This window comes from Pleuronectes platessa, chromosome 6 (assembly GCF_947347685.1).
Source record: "Pleuronectes platessa chromosome 6, fPlePla1.1, whole genome shotgun sequence".
In the NCBI taxonomy this organism is placed as follows: domain Eukaryota; kingdom Metazoa; phylum Chordata; class Actinopteri; order Pleuronectiformes; family Pleuronectidae; genus Pleuronectes; species Pleuronectes platessa.
The window spans coordinates 4,882,570-4,903,501 of NC_070631.1; the positions used below are offsets into that span (position 1 = coordinate 4,882,570).

Here is a 20,932-nt window from a genome sequence, read left to right on the forward strand (position 1 = left end):
CTGCTACGAAGCGTCGTGACGTCTGACGAATCACTGGGCGTTGAGCAGAAAGGGCCGGTTCGTCCAATCACGGCGCAGCTTTATTCTAAGGCAGAGGAGCTTTTTGCCCGGAGGGAGTTGTGATGAAGAGGAGGGAGGCATGGAGGCTGCTCCTGCTCCGGGAGCAAGAGGAGGGATGTTCAGAGGGGAGGGGGGGGGGGGGGGGGGGGGGGGGTGTAAAGGTTGCACTAACTGCTGCTGGTCATTAGAGAGGCGGTGGAATCACCTGACATTCACAACTACTGTGTTTGAAGCAGAATATATTTTCCCTCTCACCGGGCAAACCTCATCCTGAGTAGAGCAAGTTGTGTGAGGTTCAGTGAGAGTTCAAAATATCTGCATTCGTGCAAATAGCAGGAAAAAAAATAATCTAATAAAACAGGATTAAGAACACGCTCAGGTTATTGTTTTGCACGCGTCGCTTTCCCCTCAAAGAAGAAGTGAATCCCAGATGTCGTCCATCTGCCGGTCCATTAATGGCTGATTACATAATTCAATCTTTTGTGTGTGTTTATCTCTTTGTGGTTCTCCACATCCATCCATTGTTAAATAAACAAAAACCTCCAGGACCTTTCAGCTACAGTAAAAACGTTTGGAGTCGCACGATATTTCTTTCTGCACAAGAATAACAACTGTCATAAAAAGTAACTAACATGTCAGCCACATTAAAGCAGATACCTCCGTGCTCAATTCTTTACATCATTATTCCATAAGGAAATTGGTGAAAACGACAATATTACCATCTATCCATCATGTCCTGTAACAAAGTGTGTGAGGTGGACGTTTCCTGCTTCATGTGATGTCATAGGTGTTCATAACCTCCCTTATTAATGAGTTTTGATAGAATGAAGCCCTGGTCCTGCAAGTGTGTGTTGGGATTCTTACCCTCTGTGTGTGTTTGTTTTTTTGTCGTCACTACTGTCATTCTGTTTGTGTGTTGCTCTTGTGTATATTTGTTGAACCTGATTCGGTTCTGCAGCTAAATTTAATGTGTTCTTCCCTGACCCCCCCCCCCCCCGAGTTCATCCGCCCATCAAGTTTCATATAATCACTCTGGTAGTTTTTGTGTAATGCTGCTAAATAAGACAAACAAACAGACACAGATGAAAACATAACGTGACGGTAATAAAGCACCAATCTGAGAAAACTTGTTTTTATTTGTGCACAATGGATACAGCCCCCCCACCATGACAAAAAAAAGAAATATTCATAAATCATTTGTTAATGCGTGTTTCATCTTAGAGGATATTAAATATAATATATTTAAATATTTCTCTAAATTAGTGAATGCTGCTGGGCACTCGTGAACTGGATCTCCTCATCTGTGTAAGTATACGAGTGTTATCGATCTAATAGTTTAACATATTTAAAGTCTATGTGTGCATGTGCCATGATTGCAACTGAACACACACTCGAACAAAAATGTCAACAATTCACGTACAATACAAAAGAGAATTACAATGTAAAATAGTCCTTTGTCATAAAGCTAAGAGCAACTGTTTGCTGTGATCCTCAGCAGGTTCTTCTGCCTGACGCGGTCACAGCGATCCCTGGGAACCCGCTCGCGTCCTGCCACATCCTGACGTGTTCTTAAAATAAGTGCATTTGTGTTTTGGCATCCACAAACAAAAGCATTTCAGTCACGAGACAACAAACGTCATGTCTCCTTTTTTTTTTTTCTCCACAGAAGATATAAACAAACACCTCATTTAAAAAAAAAAAAAAAGACTCTCACGCTCCTCTTTTTCCTGTAGAACTTCGTACTTCACTTTCTCCCACAGTTCTCTGATCTCAGTAAGTGATCACACAGTTCATTTCATCGGCCAGCTCCTCCTCAAAGCGAGAGAGGGACTGACTGCCGCCGCGAGCTATCAGGTCGGTGGCGGCGCTCTCCATGTCGTCCATGCTCAGGTTGCAGGCCTCGGCGATCTCCCTCTTGGCGAAGGTCACGAACTTGGGATCCCTGGCGTAGACGCCCAGACCCTCGGAGATCAGGATCTGAGGAGAGAAACAAATATGTGAGACAGGATTTTGTGTTCAGATACTCATTCGTGCAAAATGGGCACCACTGAGCAGCAACTTAATTTCTTTCTCTTTTATTATATTGTAAAAAGTACAGTAGAATAGGAAATTATTACACTGCTATCTGTCAAAATAATAATAGAGATATTGGCATTTTAAGTCAACATTTCTTTATCTGTGTTTGTCTGGCTGAATATGGAATTAGATCTTTTTGTATGGTATTTGATACTAAATATGCATGATATTTACCATATCATGCATATTTTGGTATATTTGAGAAGTCCTACAAGTTTTTCTTGCTGTATTTATACCTCCTGTTCATACCAACCACAAATAGATCCTTTCACAGACCCTTCAAGACCATAATTAATTAAATACAAGCCATGTATCATGCAGGACAGATATGAATGAATATCAGAGTCCCAGAATTACTTCCCCGTAATTGAAGATAAGGTGCATTAGTCTAACAGAAAATAGACCTTGAACGCCACATTACCTCTGTAACTACAGACAGAGACAGGAGGTGAGAGTCTCCAATGAAAGTGATGGGGAACAAATCTACAGTCTTGTCCCGATAGGATTAAATAAAGTTAATATAACACTTGAACCCTTCCGCAAATCAAGTATCTTACTATTCATAAAAATGTTTGTGAGAAATGTCCAGATCTATATGCTTATAAGTTGTTATATGTTTACTCACCGACTCAACCAGACTGTCGGCACTGCCTTTGTTCACGTAGCCCTGGTTGACCGGTGGTATCCTCATGCTGGCGTAGCTCCTGGTCTGTCCAGGGTACCAGCCGGGCTGGCTTCCTGCTGGGAGGCTGGCCGAGCCGTCGCTCCACATCGGCTGACTGCTGCCGGTGGCTTCGTCCACCAGCATCATAGGAGAGTAGATGAGCTTGCCCCTGCGCCCCGAGGGTGGGATTATTCCCGGGACAGGAGCGCCGCCAGCTGCTGTTGTGTTTACCCAGGAGGCCGTAGACATCGAGGACACGCTGCCGGGCCGGGACTCGATGCTCTGCTGGGTCTGACACAAGGGGGCAAGAGCAGAAGACCAGTGAAACCAGATGCAAAACGTTGTGGTGGTTGTAAACCGTTTGAGAGAAGCTCCGTGCAGTGGTTGTACCTGTAGACGGGACCTGGACTGGGATGTGTTTCCACGATAGGTCCCTGGGATGGGGAGGTCGTCCTGGCTGCTCTGAGGCCTCAGACACTGCAGGTTAAAGGCTGGCGTACGACCTGGAACAATAAGGAACCATTAGGAAGTGGGTGAGGCCACTATCACCCTGTGTGTGTGGGGGGGGCTTTGCCATTACCAGCTAAAGTATACACCTACAATCTCATGCAGAAATAATTGGTGATTATTCCAAATCATAGTTAGAAGGTGAATAAAACATTGTTTTGTAATTAAACATCTCTGATTATTCAATTAGAAGTTAAACTGGTCATATTATTTATATATCCCATAATGCAACCAAATGTACCATTTGTTAGACGCCCTCTGCCCCAAGTTCTTGTTCTTCTAGGTACTATTATTATAAGTATTATTGTTTCATTATTGTTTTTTTATAGGTTGAGCAGTACTCCCAGTGATGACTTAACTGAACATTAATAACAAAGTAAACACTTTGATATTAAATCTGTTAAGAATGATGCTTAGTGGAAAGATAGTCTCACAAAGTCCATACGTCTGTGTGAGATAAGGTCATTTCAAACAACAGTAAAACAAAGCAAAACTAAAGTATGTGTCTGACCTTTGGGGATGTTAGGAAGTAGCCTTCTCCTAATAAACTGAGTGCCTCTGTTTTCAGTCCCACTGTAACCATTGTTCCCATTGTAGCTCGTCAGAGAGCTGCCGTTTTCATCGCCGCCGTTCAACGTGCTTCCGTTTCCATTCATGCTGATGACGCTTCCGTTCTCAGTGTAGCTGGAGTATCCGTTCCCGTTGTAGCCGTTCGGGGGGGCGTAGGGAGTCGGGCTGACGGGGACGCTGCCTCCATTCATGTTGGTGCTGATGTAATCGTTGCTGATGAAGCCGTTAGACTCTTGGGTTTCATAAGGAATCTCTCCTGCGCTGCTGGCTGGTTTCAAGCTCTGTGCATCGTAGCCGGTCTCCGGAGGTACAGGAGAGACAGGTTCTGGATACACGTACCTATGAAATCCAAGATGTTCACCGTTAATAGATGTTATTAAAGGAACACTTTGCAAAATGCTTCCTCACATTCACACCGGGATATAAACGGGAGGATTATTACAGCTCTCACATCTGTTTCTTTACATATGAAGTGTACAAGCAGCTCTAAAGCTTGCTTATTAAAATGTAATATCTTTGTACAAACAAAAAAACAGTTGGTTTTGCAGGTTTCTGTGGGGAGGGACTATTTCCTCGCAAGGACCAGTGACTTCCTTTAATCAAGAAATAATTCCCTATATAACCCACTGTACAAACACAATAAATTGTCTTTATACTGTTATTTTGGTGGGAATTAACCCAAAAATATCAGATATATTAATTGAGGGACCTTAACAATTTTTTATATTTCCCATTTGGGTGTCATCAAGTTTCACACTTCAGAGAACGACAATAAATAGATCTTCTAATCTAACTATACACAACAACACAAAAATTGACATTTTGAAAAATGTCACACTTTTAGTTTCCTATTCATTTATAATAATCTGTAACTCTCTGCTCCATTTGATTCTTACCTGTCTTCTGATGCTAAAAGTGCAGCATCGCCTTCAATATTATAAACCTGCTCAGATACTTGAGTCGTATCTGCCACAGCCGGTTCTTCAGTGACAACCTCTGCTCCCCCTGATGTCTCTGGAGGAGGAGGAGGAGGAGGAGGAGGAGGAGGTGGAGGAGGAGGAGGCAACTCGCTGAGGGCGTCCACCCTGTCGGTAGAGAGCAGGAAAATGAGGAAACTCGTGATGACTTTCCTTAAAATGCCCAGAAACAATGATTTAATAAAGACAGATGAGAGGAACTCACCTGATGGGGGGGCACTCCGACCTCACAGGCTGCTCCGTCACCACGTCTACGCCCCCGTGCTCTGACCCCGGCTTCTGGTGCTCCTGCAGGGCCGTCACCTGCTCTGTGATCACACCCCCGTTGGTTTTCCTGGGCTCTGGCTCGATCACAACGGTCATCTGCTCCACCAGAGTCTCTAGGAGGGGCATCGGCACGCTGCTCACCGAGGCTCCATGCTCACGGTCAAATATCTCTTCGGTGGCCATCTCTCCGTCTACACCCTCCTCTTCCTCCAGGTCACAGGCCATCGCCAAACGCATCTCTGGAGCCAGGTCCTGCAGCGTCCGCAGCCCTTGCTGAGAATACAGGAGAATAAACCCCCAAATGTTTACAATGTACATATCTACAAAGAAACACAGAAGTTAGTTTGATTGTTTTACTGTAACTTTGCAGAATCTTGAACTGTATATGTAGAGAAACTAGATACTGTTTTCACATTCATCTGCTGAAGTGGTTAAGCTTCTGCAGCTTGTGTGATGAATAAAACCTCCAGCACACACACACCACGTTTAAATGAACTAAGAAACATTTGAAAGGAACAATATTTGCACATTCAAAGATTTAAATTATGAGAATACTGTTTACTACACAAAACAAATCTCATATCAAAGTCACCTGAAGAAAAGCCGCCCTGTCCTTCCTCTTGGATTTCCTCTCCCTCTCCTTCCTCTTGCGGAACTTTTTAAAATAGTCCTGGATCAAGAAGCTGGCGTAAAACTTCCCACAAGTCACCTCGTCCCCTGGGGAGGAAAAAGAGAGAAATGAAAAACTGAAGAACTTGTACTCTGTAGGTGGTGGAGGGGGGAGGAGCTGAATGAGGCTATTTGCTATTTTACTCTCGGAAGAAACAGGTTACCATTTTTTTATATTCAGAGTGATGTCTGTTTTCTCTATTGCTTTAATGGCATCTATGTAATTTTGTGATGTACCTCTAGGGGGAGGAATGACCTCATCGATGAGCTTGGGCTTGGTGCGCTTCCACAGCTTCTTGATGATCACCTTCAGCTCCTCGTTCTGTTGGTCGATGGGACCTGAGGGGGACAACAAACCCATCAGCAGCCAGTTTACACCTCACACCAGTCAGACCAGTGTGGATGAGTGGGTTGTACGGACTCACCATCAGTCTTGATCTTCAGTGAGGTTCGCACGAGGGCAAACAGAGTCGCACTGAAGGTGACCGTCCCGTCATGGTGCAGCGGGACGTTCATGGCCACGAGTCTCTGAGGGGACAAGGTGAAGCAGAGGGAGTGAGATCCGTCCATCTGATCCGACCCCTGGAGCCCGATGGGAGGCACTGACTGTGGGGACTTACTTTACAAGCAACTCGATGAGGACATAGTTTTCCAAACCCGAGCGGCGGCTGAATCCTTCGCAGCATAGTGACCACTTCAATGTGTTTTATACGACCTCTGCAAAAAGCACACAAACACAAATCAGACAATTACTGAAGTAGAATCGTAAGAGTCTGCAACTGATGTGCATTTTTTTTCTTTTCGGACAGTGAGATGGCACAAAGACAGAGGAGCTGAGCGAAAGAGGAGGAAAGAGAAAACGAGGAAAGAGCCTCACACAGCTTCTGGGTCGTAGTCGGACCAAACTCTCTTGAACTCGTCCAGGTGGTGAGTCCCGAGCACGGTCCAATCTCGAGTCAGGTATTCAAAGTTGTCCATGATGACGGCGATGAACAAGTTGATGATCTGAGAGAGAGAAGGAGGGACACATGTTTGACACATCACTTATATTCGAGATTTGAACCATTGTCAAAAAAAGACCCTTAGCCATTATTAGTAGTTATTAATCAGTATAATTTACCCTTAAAGAAATCTCTAAGTTATAATACTGTCTTTTAATTATTTTGAATCGATCTATAGTTCAGCTTTACTCTTCAACTCGCTGGAAATTATTGTGAAATTAGTTTTTCACAACAGACAGAACAGACGTTCAGTGTGAGAAGGAATGAAAGAGGAAACTTTCTCCATATTCAATGTCAGAGACCAATTAAACACATTTTAATGACACTGCTATTTTAAGGTAAAATAAAGTGGTTGCATCATGTTGCTTTAAGGCGTTAGAAGTTCTTATGTTATTGGCTCATTAATAAGAGCAGTTTGAATAGAATTTAAAGTCTGGCATTTTGCCTTTAGTTGTTCTAATATAGCAAACCACAGCAGGACTCAGACGTCCAGGTCTACTCTGAGCTGGTAGGAGGGTCTCAGTTGGTGTCAGCTAAAGGTCGAAGGACCACACACAGACTGATGGAGGTCAGCTGCCCACAAGAGAGGAAACCATGGAAGGGACGTGAGAAACACTTGAAGGGAAGGAACAGGAACCTGGATTCTGTGGTTGGAAATCAGGCTTCGAGGAATAAGGAAACAGCTCAGACTGAAAAAAATGGTCAAACCAGGGAGGAGGTTTAAAATCCACGATGGAGTCAAATATGTGAAGTGATGGGAACAAGAGGTTTAAACTCTTCTGGGTTATAAAAATGTAGAAACACTTTGGTTTGTTTGGATTTAAATATCGCACTCACTAATCACTTAATGAATCCGTACTTCAGATTCATAAAAATAGTCTTAAAATAGAACTGAGGTCTCTGGAATGTTACCAAAAATATTTGCACACTGTTTAAATCAGGATTTTGTGATTTGCTCTCTGGATTAACAGAATCCACGGATCTGGAAGTTCTGTATCAGAGCGGGGAATTGGAGAAGACAGTTTAAGCTTTTAAAACTGTTATTCTCTCTTCTTTAATCTGACTTTTATCCCACCTGACCTCACAGTCTTTAAAACGCAACGCTGAATTAATTATGCCTACATTTAATTTAGAGTCAGGAGTGTTTGACTAAGTGTGAGCAGTAATCTGTGTCGCTCACCAGGTAAGCACAGAGCATGAAGAAGCTGATGAAGTAGATGTAGGCCAAGTTGCTGCCGCAGGTGAACTCCTCGCCCGGCTCGGTGTCGGACTCTGGGTCACAGCGTCTGCCGGGCAGAGCTGCCAACATGATCTCCTGCCACTGTTCTCCAGTGGCACACCTACAAGGACACGTTCATTAACACCACCTTCAAATCTAGTTTTAATTAATGCAGGAAATTTGTGATACTGTGTGGGGGCATAACTTGGGCTTGGTCAGAAAAATCTCTGATATTAGCAGAAAAACTGTCAAGACTTTACAGAATTTAAACCTATTTTTAAACTTAATTTCTGATGATTCAAAGCATGAAAGGAGTTCTTTCTTGGCCCTAGTCCTATCCTTCTACCAAATGTCATGGTAAACCATCGAGAAGTTTCTCCATTGAGGGAAGGATCAAGTTAAAAGATATGATATGATAACGACTGACCTGAAAAGCACCAGGACGGCCATGAAGAAGGTCTGGAAGTTGCAGTTCCTGTTGATGTGTGTGTCGTCGTCTATGGCCACTTTCCCAAAGGTCTGCAGGCAGATCAGTGCACATTGTGAGAGACATATGGTAATGATTTTGTGACTCTTTTGTTTGCTCTATACTGTAATCGATTACACTTTTGGTTATGAAAATGAAACCATTTAAAAAGAGTTGCTTGGCTCTTCTCATCCTGGACGACTCACCTGCATGCCAATTACAGCATAGATGAAAAAGATCATGGCGATGAGCAGACCAACATATGGCAGAGCCTGAGCAGGAAAGAGGCAACAGACTGAAATCAGCCTTTTATTCAATCATCCCTGTCGTCATGTGAATGATTCGCTCTGTGCTGCACTGACCTGGAGCGACTTGACAAACGTCCAGAGGAGAGTTCGGATACCTTCTCCTTTGCTGAGAAGTTTGACCAAACGCAAGACGCGGAACAATCGGAAGAAGGTGATGGACACTTTTCCACTTTCTCCTTTACTGCCCTGGAAAGGAAATAATAATAATAATTCATATAAAACAAGGTAAATACAGCTCGTACATGTTAAACTCTGGTGGTTGTGTTCAGCTCTCACCTCGCCGTGGTTGCCTCCTCCCTGGATCAACGTTTCAGGAAATCAAGAACAGGAAGAGGACGTATGGAGAAGAAAAGAGATTGAAAAATCACAGTGAACAACAAGCTAATTCACTTTAACTATTTGCTTTTCCTGTTTTACTAGTCAATTATATATATATATATATATATTTCTTTTTTTAAGTTTAAGTTTTTTTTAGTTGTCTAAACCAGTATTATTATTATTATATGATACTGCAGCTCTAGACTCTGGAAGAAGCTCCCAGAGAAAATCAGTTCCTCAGTCAGTCACGTCTTAAATGAAACTTTCATAAATACTAAAGTAAAGGCAGCTGAGGCTCAGAGGGTAGAGTGGGTCGTCCACTAATCAGAAGAAGTGTAGTTTGATCCCCAGCTCCCCCGGTCTGCATGTCCCAAGTGCCCTTGGCCAGGACCCCCGTTATTTCACCATCAAATAACTAATGAAAAAACAAATTTATCAGCAAAACGAACACATCAGATGGATGAGAGCTACCAGCAGTGACAGAAACCACCTCTGAGTGAAATCTATGTATATTGCCTTTATATTTTGATCCATGTCCCGTCTGCTAACATGGAGGAGGCCGGGTTCTGTCACTACACCGTGTGAGGGGAACTTACACTGAGCTCCGAGACCGCGATGTCCAACACACTCCCCACGACGATCAAAGCATCAAAGGAGTTCCAGGGATCGATGAAGTAATGCTGCGTGAAGACAAATGAGCAAAGGGACCGTCAGCGGAAAAAGAAAACTGCAGTCGCTGTGAACGTTGGTTTAGAAAGATTAAGGATCCTCACGTGAGCCCGCAGAGCCAGAAGCTTGATGATCATCTCTATGGTGAAAACCACCGTGAAGATCATGTTGAGGATGTCCATGACGGAGGTGAACATTTTAGACTGCTCGTAATGCTGAGAGGACAAAAACGTACAAATCATCACAACACTGAGATTAATGAGTGTTTCTCTCTTTGTGTGTGTGTGTCTGTTCTGAGCAGCGATTTGTGTGTGTGAGGTGTGTTACCTGAACAGCCAGAGTGAGTGTGTTTCCCAGAATCAGCACAAACATGATGTATTCAAATTGACTGGAGTTGATTATTCTCCAGAATTTGAGCTGGGAGGGGTTTTTGGGGATGTAAATCTTTATAGGTTGAGCTTTGAGGGCGTAGTACACACACTGACGCTGCACGGGGGGGGGGGGGGGGGGGGCAAAGAGACCAGAGCGAGTTATTCACCATCCAACAAACACACAACTCATTCAAGAGTAATCACGACAACGCTTAAAAATTACAAATGAATTGTTTTACACAGGAACCGACTTGATTTTTGTTGAGTTCGCAATTTTTAAACTCCGCCTCTCCCTGCTCTCGAAACGTGATGATGACGAAACCCACGAAGATGTTCATCATGAAGAAGGCGATGATGATGATGTAGATGATGAAGAAGATGGAGATCTCCACTCGGTAGTTGTAGATGGGCCCACGGTTGATCGCGTTGGCATCCACCGCCCGGTAGAGGAGCCTTTATAATAAAAAAACAGTTAAAATAAAACAGTGAGTGAACGACATGTCATTTGTGATCGCCCCCTGGTGTCTTGCTGCAGTACACATCATAAACCCCGCCTCCTCCTCCCGCAACTAAATAGTCCAAGCCACAAAGAGGCTTTCTGTCTTTTTAGGTGGGCTAGTTCTTTTCATTTTGATCATTTAACATCTTTATATTTTTGGTAAGTTTGGTTTTTAATTAGTTATTTGATGCTATAAAAAATGAAATGTCATGACTGGCTCACGCGGCTCCACACCACAATCACCACTATCTAGGCACAAGATGGCAGCCCCCATATCCAGGATAATTTGGCTTCATTTCTGTTCAATGGAAGTCACATGTAATCCATCTTAATCTACAGTGTGTGGGAACATTTGCTCAACATTCGTGACCCATCGTCTCTACTCACTGTGGCCAGCCTTCGAATGTTGACACGGTGAATAGAGCCAGCATTCCCATCAGCACGTTGTCGAAGTTGAACTCGCTGTTCTCCCAGATCCTCTCCCTCACCATGGGGTGGTTCATGTCCCCGTCTTTAAAGACAACAAACGTTCCTCTGGAAACAAACAAGCAGGAGACACACACACGTTTGATGACACACAAGCATCTTAAAGGTTCTTTCAATTCTGCAGAGAAATGACACCAGGACACTGACTTGCACTCGTCTGGAGTGTGTTTGGCTTCGTCTGTGCAGCTGTAGAATCGGCCCTGTAACGTGAAGCACAGAGAAGTGAAAACCCTCAACAGCCGCTTACTTCTTCTACTTTACCTCCAGAGAGGACGTTGGGTTTTCACCTCTTTCCATTTTTAACACAGGCCAAGACAGAGCAAATACAATTTTGCTGCAAAATCCAGAAAAAGGGGCATTTTTCGACATTTTCTCCGATTTCTCAGAGAATAATTAATGGATCTTGATGGAAAAGAAAGTCTGGCACATTTAAAATGATATCTATGATTGTGTGAACTTTGGTGGTTGAAGTCTTGATCACGCACCTTGAAAAGCTGCACTCCGATACATGCAAACATGAACTGAAGCAGGGTCGTGACAATCAGGATGTTACCGATGGTGCGGATCGCCACGAACACACACTGCACCACATTCTGTGAACATAGTAACAACACAAACAGTGTGTTAGCTTTAAATAAACAAACCTTTAAATGTATGATTTTTACAATCACAACAAAAGTGACTATAATTGACCTTTAGCCCCTTGGCTCTGTTGATGGCTCGAAGAGGCCTGAGCACACGCAGCACTCGGAGAATCTTCACCACTGAGATCGCGCTTGAACTGAGAGCAACAAGGATTTAAAGAATTTCAAGAGAAATAAAAGAAATTGAATCAGAGGCGTAAAAAAAAAGTGTCTCTGATCGATGTCTTTTGTTTGAAGACAGCGTCCCCCAGGCGTCTACTCACTGCAGGAAGAAGGAGGCGAGCGACACACCGACGACCAGCAGGTCCAGGAGATTGAAGGCATTTCTACAGAAGGAGCCGCTGTGCAGGAAAGCTCCATAGACCGTCATCTAGACACCAGAGAGGAAGAGGAGGAACGTTCACACACTTGTTTCATTTTGAAAGTCATCCTGTTTATTTCTGTCTCCGTTACCTTCAGGACGATCTCCACCGTGAAAACTGATGTGAACACATAATCAGCGTAACCAAGCACCTGAGGAGGAGAAGAGGAACCGAGTGTGAGGTTTGAAAGTTTGCATGAAAAAAGGCCAGCGAGGCTCTGATGTGCTTTGTTCTCACTATGTTTCTGAACGAGTGGGATTTGATTGGATCCTCAGCAGCCAGGGAGATACTGCTGAAGATGATGAAGACGAGGATCAAGTTGGTGAAGTAGGGATGATGGATGAGGTTGTGGCAGGCGACTCGCAAACTGAGGATCGGAAGGAAATTGGGAAAGTGTCGAGTTACTTGGTGCGGAATTAGTAATTAATGTTAAAAAGCTTTATAGAATCTAGTAGAATTGGGTTCATGGTGAAAAACAATCACATCTTCTCAGATTACCAGTTTTTCTTTCCAAGAAGGAAGAAGGAGCTCCCATCAGGAATTGGTACGATCTTCTCTTTGGGCGAGAAGTCCGCCTTCAAAGGAGCAACGCCTACAATGAAATGAGGTGCAAAGGTATGAGACAGTTTCCACGTTGACCTGCACGTCCAGCGTTTGTCCTGCAGAGCGACGTCCGTCTCACTCACCCTCGAGTCCCTCGATGGCTCTGAGCTCCTCGTTCTCCTGCCAGTCGTCCTCATCGTTCTACAAACACAACCCCCGATCAAAGGCTCTGAACTTTGGTGTCTCATCTGGTTTTAAATTAAAAAGTAAGAAAACAATATCTACCCCTGCATCTTCATCTTCTTTCTCTTCATCGTCATCCCACTCTTCTTCGTCGTCCTTTTTCTCTCTGAAAAAAAAGATTTAAACGCAATTAATATACTACTCAGTGTGAAAGTAGCAGGAAATAAAAGCAGAAGTCTGTTGTGGACGTGTCTGCTACAGCCTTTCACTACCCAACCCTTCATTGAGTCAAACTTACTCCACTTTGGTCTTTCCTCCGCCTCCGGCCAAGTTGTCCACAGCGATAGCCAAGAAGACGTTCAGCAGGATGTCTGACCACAAAATGAAGGAATCACATTCCTTCATTCTCCGTTGGAAATTAAAAGACTAAATTGAACCCTTCAGGCCACAGTTGGACCAGAGATCCGTTTACAATCATCATTGATCTGTTGATGGCCTCTTGGAAAAGGATACAGTTACCACACACGAAGAGGATGACGAAGTACATGCACACCACCATGTTGGGGAAGATGGGACCCCCGTAGGCCATGATGCCGTCGTACATCACAGCATTCCAGTCCTCTCCTGTGAGAATCTGCAAAGACAAACCATCAGACACAAGCCGTCATTCACACCACGGCATATAGATCAGCTGAAAGATACAAGCAAGGTATAGTTGGGGAAGTAAATCACCTGGAAACACGTGAGCAGAGCCTGAGGGAAGGAGTCGAATGTACTTCTCTTCATCTGCATCTCGTCAAAGTTGAATTTGCCTCCGAACAGCTGCATGCCGAGCAGGGCGAAGATGATGAGGAAGAGGAAGAGCAGCAGGAGAAGGGAGCAGATAGCCTTCATGGAGTTGAGCAGTGAATTGACGAGGTCGGACAGAGCGGCCCAGTGCCTGCCAGCAACAGGAGAGAACGGATACACTTCAGGAAATGCACACAGGACGGGTCAAAGATGGCAGCTGTCCCGGTCCAGCTCTGTGTTTCAGTTACCGTGTCATCTTAAAGATCCTGAGCAGGCGGATGCAGCGCAGCACGGAGATGCCGATGGGCGGGATGGCCTCCAGCTCGACGAGCATTGTCTCCAGGATGCCGCCAAACACCACGATGCAATCGAAGCGGTTGAACAGCGCCATGAAGTAGATCTGCAGGCCGAAGGCGTACATCTTCAACAGCATCTCCAGGGTGAAGAGCAGCAGCAGGATCTTGTTGGCTCGCTCTGTGGACCAGGACAGAGAGGAAGAGGTGGAGCTGGGTTTAGATTCCTCTCCAGAATCAGAAGTGGACAGAGGGTCTGGGGACACGGAGGAGCGTGGTCCTACCCACCTTGCATCTCTGTGAGCCACTTCGGCTGTCCGTAATGCTCGGAGGCACTGGCCATCGTGTTGAGAAACACCAGCAGCAGCACCAGCCAGTAGAAGTTTGTGGTCTTCACAGCCACTCGGCAATTCTTCCTCATGGTGTGATTCAGCTGACACAGCTGGTCACTGAGGGGAGAGGGGACATTAGAACCTGAGGCAGTAAAACATCTCTGATACACATTTATCGGCCTATAAACACTAGAACTTGAATTAAGAAAATAAATATCATCTAACGTAAAATATAAACATAAACGCACAGCTTTTCTTCCGTGTATATTTTGTCAATCAAAAGTTTTCATTAGCATCTGCAAATATAAATGCTGATACCGATTTGTCTATCAGCTGATCAATAAATCGGTCGGGCTCTAACAGACAATAAACTGAAGAGTCTTAAGGAACATTAAGTTATATTCTAGTGCATTTTAAAATATCATACAATTTAAGATTTGTTATAAAAACAGATTGTATTTGTCTTTGCTATCAAGATAACAAAAATGATTGAACTTAAATTTATTCATTTGTTTTTAGAAATATCAAGAAAGTGCTGTGACTTTGGGAAAACAAAAATTTTGGCATATAACGCCTACATATCATGTTAACTCCATCTTGAACAATAAATCAATCAAACTAAATGTTATCAATCATAAAAACAGTGTATTTTATTGTTACGCTCCAACTGGGAGAGCTAAGAACGTCACTGGAGGCTCATGCTCTTCATCACATTAATATTTCACACAGTGTGTAATGTTGAGTCTCACCAGAAGCTGTTGGCCATCATCTTCGCCCTGAGAAAACAAGACGAGGAGAAACAAAGAGTTATTAATAACCAGCCTCCTCTTCTGAGTCAAAACAAAGACAACTGACGTTCCTCTGTTTCCTCACATGAGAGAAGCACAGAAGCCGTTGTCGTCATCGAGGTACGCGATGTCATCATCAGAGTCCGACTCCGCTGATAAAACAGAGATTTGCTGTCAGACATATTGATCATATAAAATAAACACAAGAACAAACAGTGACAGCTGACGCACCTCCGCCGTCCTCATTGTGTTTGTACCAGCCGAACTTCTTCATCATCTTCTTCTTTGCGATCGCAGCACCTTCAGGGACACACACAGATTGTACAGAGGTAAGGACACGTGGATTAAGTGTGCGTGCTTGTGTGCGTCCATGTAAACGTGCGTCACACTAACGTTTGTTTCCTTCCTCATCCACGTCCTCGGCCTCGATGAGCCAGTCCATGTAGCCGACCATGTCCTCCTCCAGCTGTTTGCTCTCCTGCGCCTTCTGCAGCTCGCCACGCGCCACCGCCTTCTCTCTTTCCTTGGAGAACTCTCTGTGGGTAATCACACACCGATAGAAAAACTTAGAGAACTTAGAAAAACAGATTTTGTGTAGAGAATCAAGACGTGCACTGCAGTGACCACTCACCCGCTCAACACACCCAATACAAGGTTGATGATGAAGAAGGATCCAAAGATGACGAGAGAAACAAAGTAGATCCATGGAATCTCGAACCCAATGGCGTCGTTCATCTGCGCAGAGCCCAAGAGAGAAAGTTTTGTTAGACAATTTAAGTTTAGAGTTAAACACAAACTGTGAGGGACGTGGCAGCACATCTGCATACCCAGTAGAGCACATCTGTCCAGCCCTCCATAGTGATGCACTGGAAAACAGTCAGAATGGCAAAGAAAATATTGTCGAAGTTTGTGATGCCGCCGTTGGGACCCTCCCACTTCCCCCGGCACTCGGTCGCATTGCCGAAACAAAAGCGTCCGCTGCCGGCAAACGCACAAGGTGACGGGTCGTCCTCCACCATGAGGCCTGGGGCACAGGAGAAAGACCAGGAGGTGAGTTTACACACCCAGGAAAACAGAAATTATTAGATTATTGGATATGCTGAAATAACTTGGGGAAGGTGTGTGCTCGGCTCAGCGCCCGTCCACTTCTGATCTTGTTCACAGAGCAGAGACCTGAGCCGATGTTGTAACACGTCTTGTGCATCCGGCCGATGAAGAGCTCCAAGCCGATGATGGCGTAGATGATGATGACGAACATGACCAGCATACCGATGTGGAGGAGGGGGACCATGGCTTTCATGATGGAGTTCAACACAATCTGTAAACCTGATGACACAAACACACACTTTTCAATGGACTGATGCATAGAAAAACACAATCGACAAACAAACAAACAACAAACAACGGACGCACTTGGCACTCCGGATACGAGTCGAAGCGGTCGCAGCACCCTGAACGCTCGGAGCGCTTTGACATCCAGGCCTCCCGGTTTCCCCGCGGCGTGATGGGCCTCCCCGGGCTTATGATCCGTCATGGCCTCCGCCATCACACTGAACAACCTGCACAGGCCCAGAGAACAAGCATCTTTACTGTTTCATCAATGACACAACATTTGGGCAATCTTGACTGAGTGAAGCTCCACAGTACCCGACGATGACGATAACGAAATCAAGCAAGTTCCATCCGCTGCGTATGTAGGCGCTGGGGTGCATGACTAGACCGTAGGCAAGGATCTTAGTGAAGGTCTCGATGGTGAAGATGACGAGGAAGACGTACTCCACTTGTTCCTGGAGAGAGAGGAGAAGGTGACGTCCATTGAAGTGACCTTTCTCTAAATGTTAGTGACTGACAGGAATAAATATGAACGAGTACTAGCGTTGCAAAGGGGCGGAACATTTCCGGTAAATTTCCGGAAACTTTCTGGAAACTTTCCATGGGAATATTGAGCTCGGGAATTTTGGGAATATTGAAAACGCACGCTGCAATTTCAATCCTCCACTGTGCATTCTTCCATCACATGCATCACAGTCCTAGATCTGTTCATAAAGCCTATTTCCATTCATTTATCCATCAATTGTAAAATATTTACAACGATTCCAATTGTTTGGCCAACTATTTATATCTCTCACAATGCATAAGTGTTTTTTTAACAAGCTTTTTTCTCATCTTATTCTACAGAACAATGCCACGTGCACTCTCATGTGTGTGGAGACATTTCACCCGAGCCAATGTAGAAGGTAAGGCTGTGTACATTTGCAAATACTCTGCAAAGAACTTTGTTAAGAATGATGCAAAGATGCAGAAGCATATAGTCAAGTGCCCAAAGTTTCCTCGGGGCTAAAATCAGCTTATGACAAAACAAAATGTTTATATTTATGTCTGTATATGACAAGGTAAATACAGTTAATTTAAATTACCCACACAATTTCCAGTTAATTCCTGTTAATTCCTGTATATTCCTGAGAGTTTCCAACTTTGAATATTCCCGGTATTTTGCAACCCTAACGAGTACTCAAGAAAATGTCAAGTTATCGTCACAGTAAGATAAAGAGTTGGCAAACTTTTCATTACTTCTCAATGCAGTCGCCCATACGAGGCATTAATTGTCTTTTTCACGCTTCTCCCTTCACAACGTGTGTTATTATCACTAAGGGGCTGATAACAGTGGCTTTCTAACCTCTTAACTCACTGCCTAACACACGCTTAAGTCTCTCACGGAATCCCTTCTTCCTCTGTAACCTTGAGCTAAACGCCGCTAATTACCGCTTCCACTGTCACCAGCACTTTACAGGAGGCCGTTAATCATCCACGCACACGACGTGGTTGAATGTGAGACGACTGGTTTATTCTCAAAATACTGTAACGTTCTCCAAAACCTGACATTAACTGATGCTAAGTCCCTGTAGGGGAGAGAAACTTAAACTGTCAGATTACCTCCTCTGTGAAATCCAATAAAGGGATCTACTCACATCTATCCTGCTGCAGCTCTGTGTGTGTGTGTGTGTTGGTATGTGTTTGTGTGTGTGTGTGTGTGTGTGTTGGTGTGTGTATATTTGTGGGTGTCTGTCTCTGCTACAAACAGTTTTGGGGCATTTTCCTTATTTACTTCTCAGTCTTTATTTCACAGTAAATGCAGATTAGAAGTTAGCAAAGGGCTCTGACTGGTTTCAAACCCAGTGAGCTGCAGGTAAGATGCAGCCTCCCACCCGACTCCCCTCTTTAACCATAGTCTACCTCAAACAAAACTCAGATATTTGCTACCCTGGACTCTCTGCAGACCCGTGCAGATCATTCCAAGCAGCACGGTGCAATAAAGAGATAGAACAAATCCTCTTGTTTTAGTTTGTTTGACTTGTTTTAGTTTGAAGATCAGGTAAAGGTTGAATCTACAGAGAACAATGAGCTGCGGAGGAGGAAAGAGGGGGACGGAGAGGAAGGGAAGTGAGACCCGGCAGATGGTTGGTGTTTAACTAAGTCATGATCCCTGACAAGGTCACCGAGCTGAGGTCACACCGCAACTTTTCCCCTCTAATACCACAGACCATCCAACACAACACTACCTCAGCTATTGTTGCTGCCTTCAGCACGATAACGACTGACCACTGTCCTGCTCATGAACAACTTCTTATCAGCCATTAAAACTGACTTTTCCTGCACACTTGTCATGAAACACACAGACGACCTGAGGACTAGAGTAATTTCAGGGAAGTCAGAGGAGACTCAGAAAACAGGGATGTGGAAACTTATAGAATATGAATTGAGCCACTTCAGGTGATTTCATGATTGAAAACAATTTGTAGCATCAATAATGTCACATTTAAAATGTAAAGAATTAAAAATAAACTATATGTCCAAGGACCGAGGTCTTCTTCAGTGGCCTGATGAAGAAGAAACTCATGCTTCATGTTATATTTGCATTTTTGGTCCCTTTAACATCTCCCATGACTCACACACCCTCTCATTGATCTATTCATCTATGTATAACTACATATATCGTATATCAGTGCAATGTATGAATGCAAGAATAAAACTAATTATATTTTCCTTTCCTTAGGAAGACTTTACATTCATCCAGGTTTTTAAATTTAATATGGTTTTGTGTTACATTTTGTTGTGTGCTCTTATTTGAGGAGCCCAGCTTCCTTTAAGGCCGACCATCACTGAGTCTAGTTCTTGTTGTTAGTTTCCAGATTGTTTCTTTTACACATTCCATTCAAGGCCCAGAGTTCAAACCCACTAGTGGAATAGAGTTGATTCTTCCTGTGAGTTGAGTCTGGATGTTTTCCTCCATATGTAATAATCTGGTGGATTCCATGTGATACCTCGTCGACTCAGCTTATGTTTGAGGCTTATCTCCTGTGATACAAGTTAGAATAGGTATCGCTCCATTTGAAACTCACCAGTTGGTGATTGGTGGCGTTGGAGTCGTCGTCTGGGTACGGCTTGGTCACGCCCATGGCCACACAGTTGGCAAAAATGGCGAGTAGAATGAAAATATCAAAGGGCTTGGGGTTTGGAGTTAAGGGGATAAAATGCATCTTTACTGTAACACACAACTGCACAAACTTCTTCCTCCCAACATTAACTCATCATGTGTTTGAATCACAAGCAGGACGATGTGAACACAAACACCACAACCCTCTGAGAGAAAGGATATTTCCACTCCACCAGGGCCAGCGCTGCCATGCGGATGGGGTTGCTGAGGGTGAGGCAGCAGAGGGCTCGGGGGGCCCTGAGGGCAGACTTGTTCGCCTGCATGGCCTTCTTGGCCCCCCCACCTCTTTTCCTGGCCGAGCCAGTGGACCCGAGGGTGTCCGTCTTGCCTCCATTCTCCCCCGGGGGGGCATCTGTCAAACCAAAATGAAACCACACAGTATTGACGTTAATGGAATCTTAAACACAGGTATAACATGATCACTAAGATTTGATTATTCCTTCCATGTGAGCTCATTGCCATGAGAGAAGTAGGCGTGTCATATTGATGGACACCTTCACTGTTATGTGATTAAAACGAAAACAATCCAATCACCCTGCACCAGGTCTGGTCTGGTCCCACCTCGCACCACATCCCACTGCTAATATCAGCTCACGTTTTTAATTTCAAACCCAAGTGGCCACATGGCTGCAGTGACGGACAGGTACTCGATCCTGAAGGCCTCACGTTATAAGACCAGATGTGACCTACTTCTTTATAGGGAGCGGTGTGGCACTTAACCCGCAGCACTAACGCCCTGCACGGGGAATAAGCCTGCGGGTGCATGTATTATCTCACCTGTGTTCAAACTGCACATGAAGGACTTTGAGTTGTGCATTGATTAAAGTAAAATGCTCTAATTTAATTGAAGCAAAAATTATTTTTACTATCAGAGCAAACATATCTACAGCTTCCTTCTCTATTTGCAATTTGCATGTGATTTCTACAAAGCTTTTTAAGTGTAATGAACCAAAGGGTTTCTCTGTAATGCACAAACCTGCAGTGCCATCTTGCAGCCAACACTACGGAGACATTATCCGGAGTCCCTACCTTTCTTCGCCCCCTCCATGTCCGCAGTTCAACTCCACGAATTCACTTCTGAAATCTGCACCATCAACTCCTCAGGGGATCTGCGATGCACACCGGATCATAGATATATAAAAACCTGCCACCTCCACCACCACCCCCCCAAAAAAGAGAAGGAGAAGTTCCCAGGAGTTGGAAACGACGCAGCCTCATATCCACATGGTGCAGCTCAGTCTGGAGCCTGGGAATCCAATTAACGTCGCTTTCTGCCAATTTCTCACCGTGCGTACAATACAAAATTAAAAACTGCGATTGCCTCTTATATTTGTTTTGATCTACATAGAAACACAAAGGGGAGGAATATTAAAACA

General features: G+C 44.2%; 1 protein-coding gene across 1 annotated transcript; it reads right to left on the minus strand.

The window, feature by feature from the left end:
* Positions 1-1,830: 1,830 nt before the first annotated feature.
* On the minus strand, positions 1,831-20,604 carry cacna1fa (calcium channel, voltage-dependent, L type, alpha 1F subunit a). The gene is made up of 47 exons (XM_053425639.1): positions 20,586-20,604; positions 19,700-19,908; positions 19,462-19,566; positions 16,709-16,848; positions 16,475-16,620; positions 16,235-16,387; positions 15,889-16,085; positions 15,693-15,796; positions 15,455-15,597; positions 15,293-15,361; positions 15,147-15,213; positions 15,023-15,049; positions 14,230-14,390; positions 13,897-14,122; positions 13,592-13,799; positions 13,373-13,493; positions 13,158-13,230; positions 12,962-13,025; positions 12,820-12,877; positions 12,632-12,725; positions 12,371-12,500; positions 12,225-12,284; positions 12,035-12,141; positions 11,821-11,908; positions 11,613-11,720; positions 11,275-11,327; positions 11,029-11,175; positions 10,394-10,595; positions 10,099-10,257; positions 9,876-9,986; positions 9,699-9,782; positions 9,061-9,081; positions 8,839-8,970; positions 8,683-8,748; positions 8,438-8,529; positions 7,972-8,131; positions 6,668-6,795; positions 6,411-6,507; positions 6,216-6,318; positions 6,028-6,129; positions 5,714-5,838; positions 5,060-5,394; positions 4,774-4,962; positions 3,819-4,216; positions 3,191-3,303; positions 2,762-3,091; positions 1,831-2,037 (listed from the first exon to the last, which is right to left on the minus strand). The coding sequence occupies exons 1-47, from the start codon at positions 20,602-20,604 to the stop codon at positions 1,831-1,833; spliced, it is 6,231 nt and encodes a 2,076-aa protein (XP_053281614.1).
* Positions 20,605-20,932: the final 328 nt, after the last annotated feature.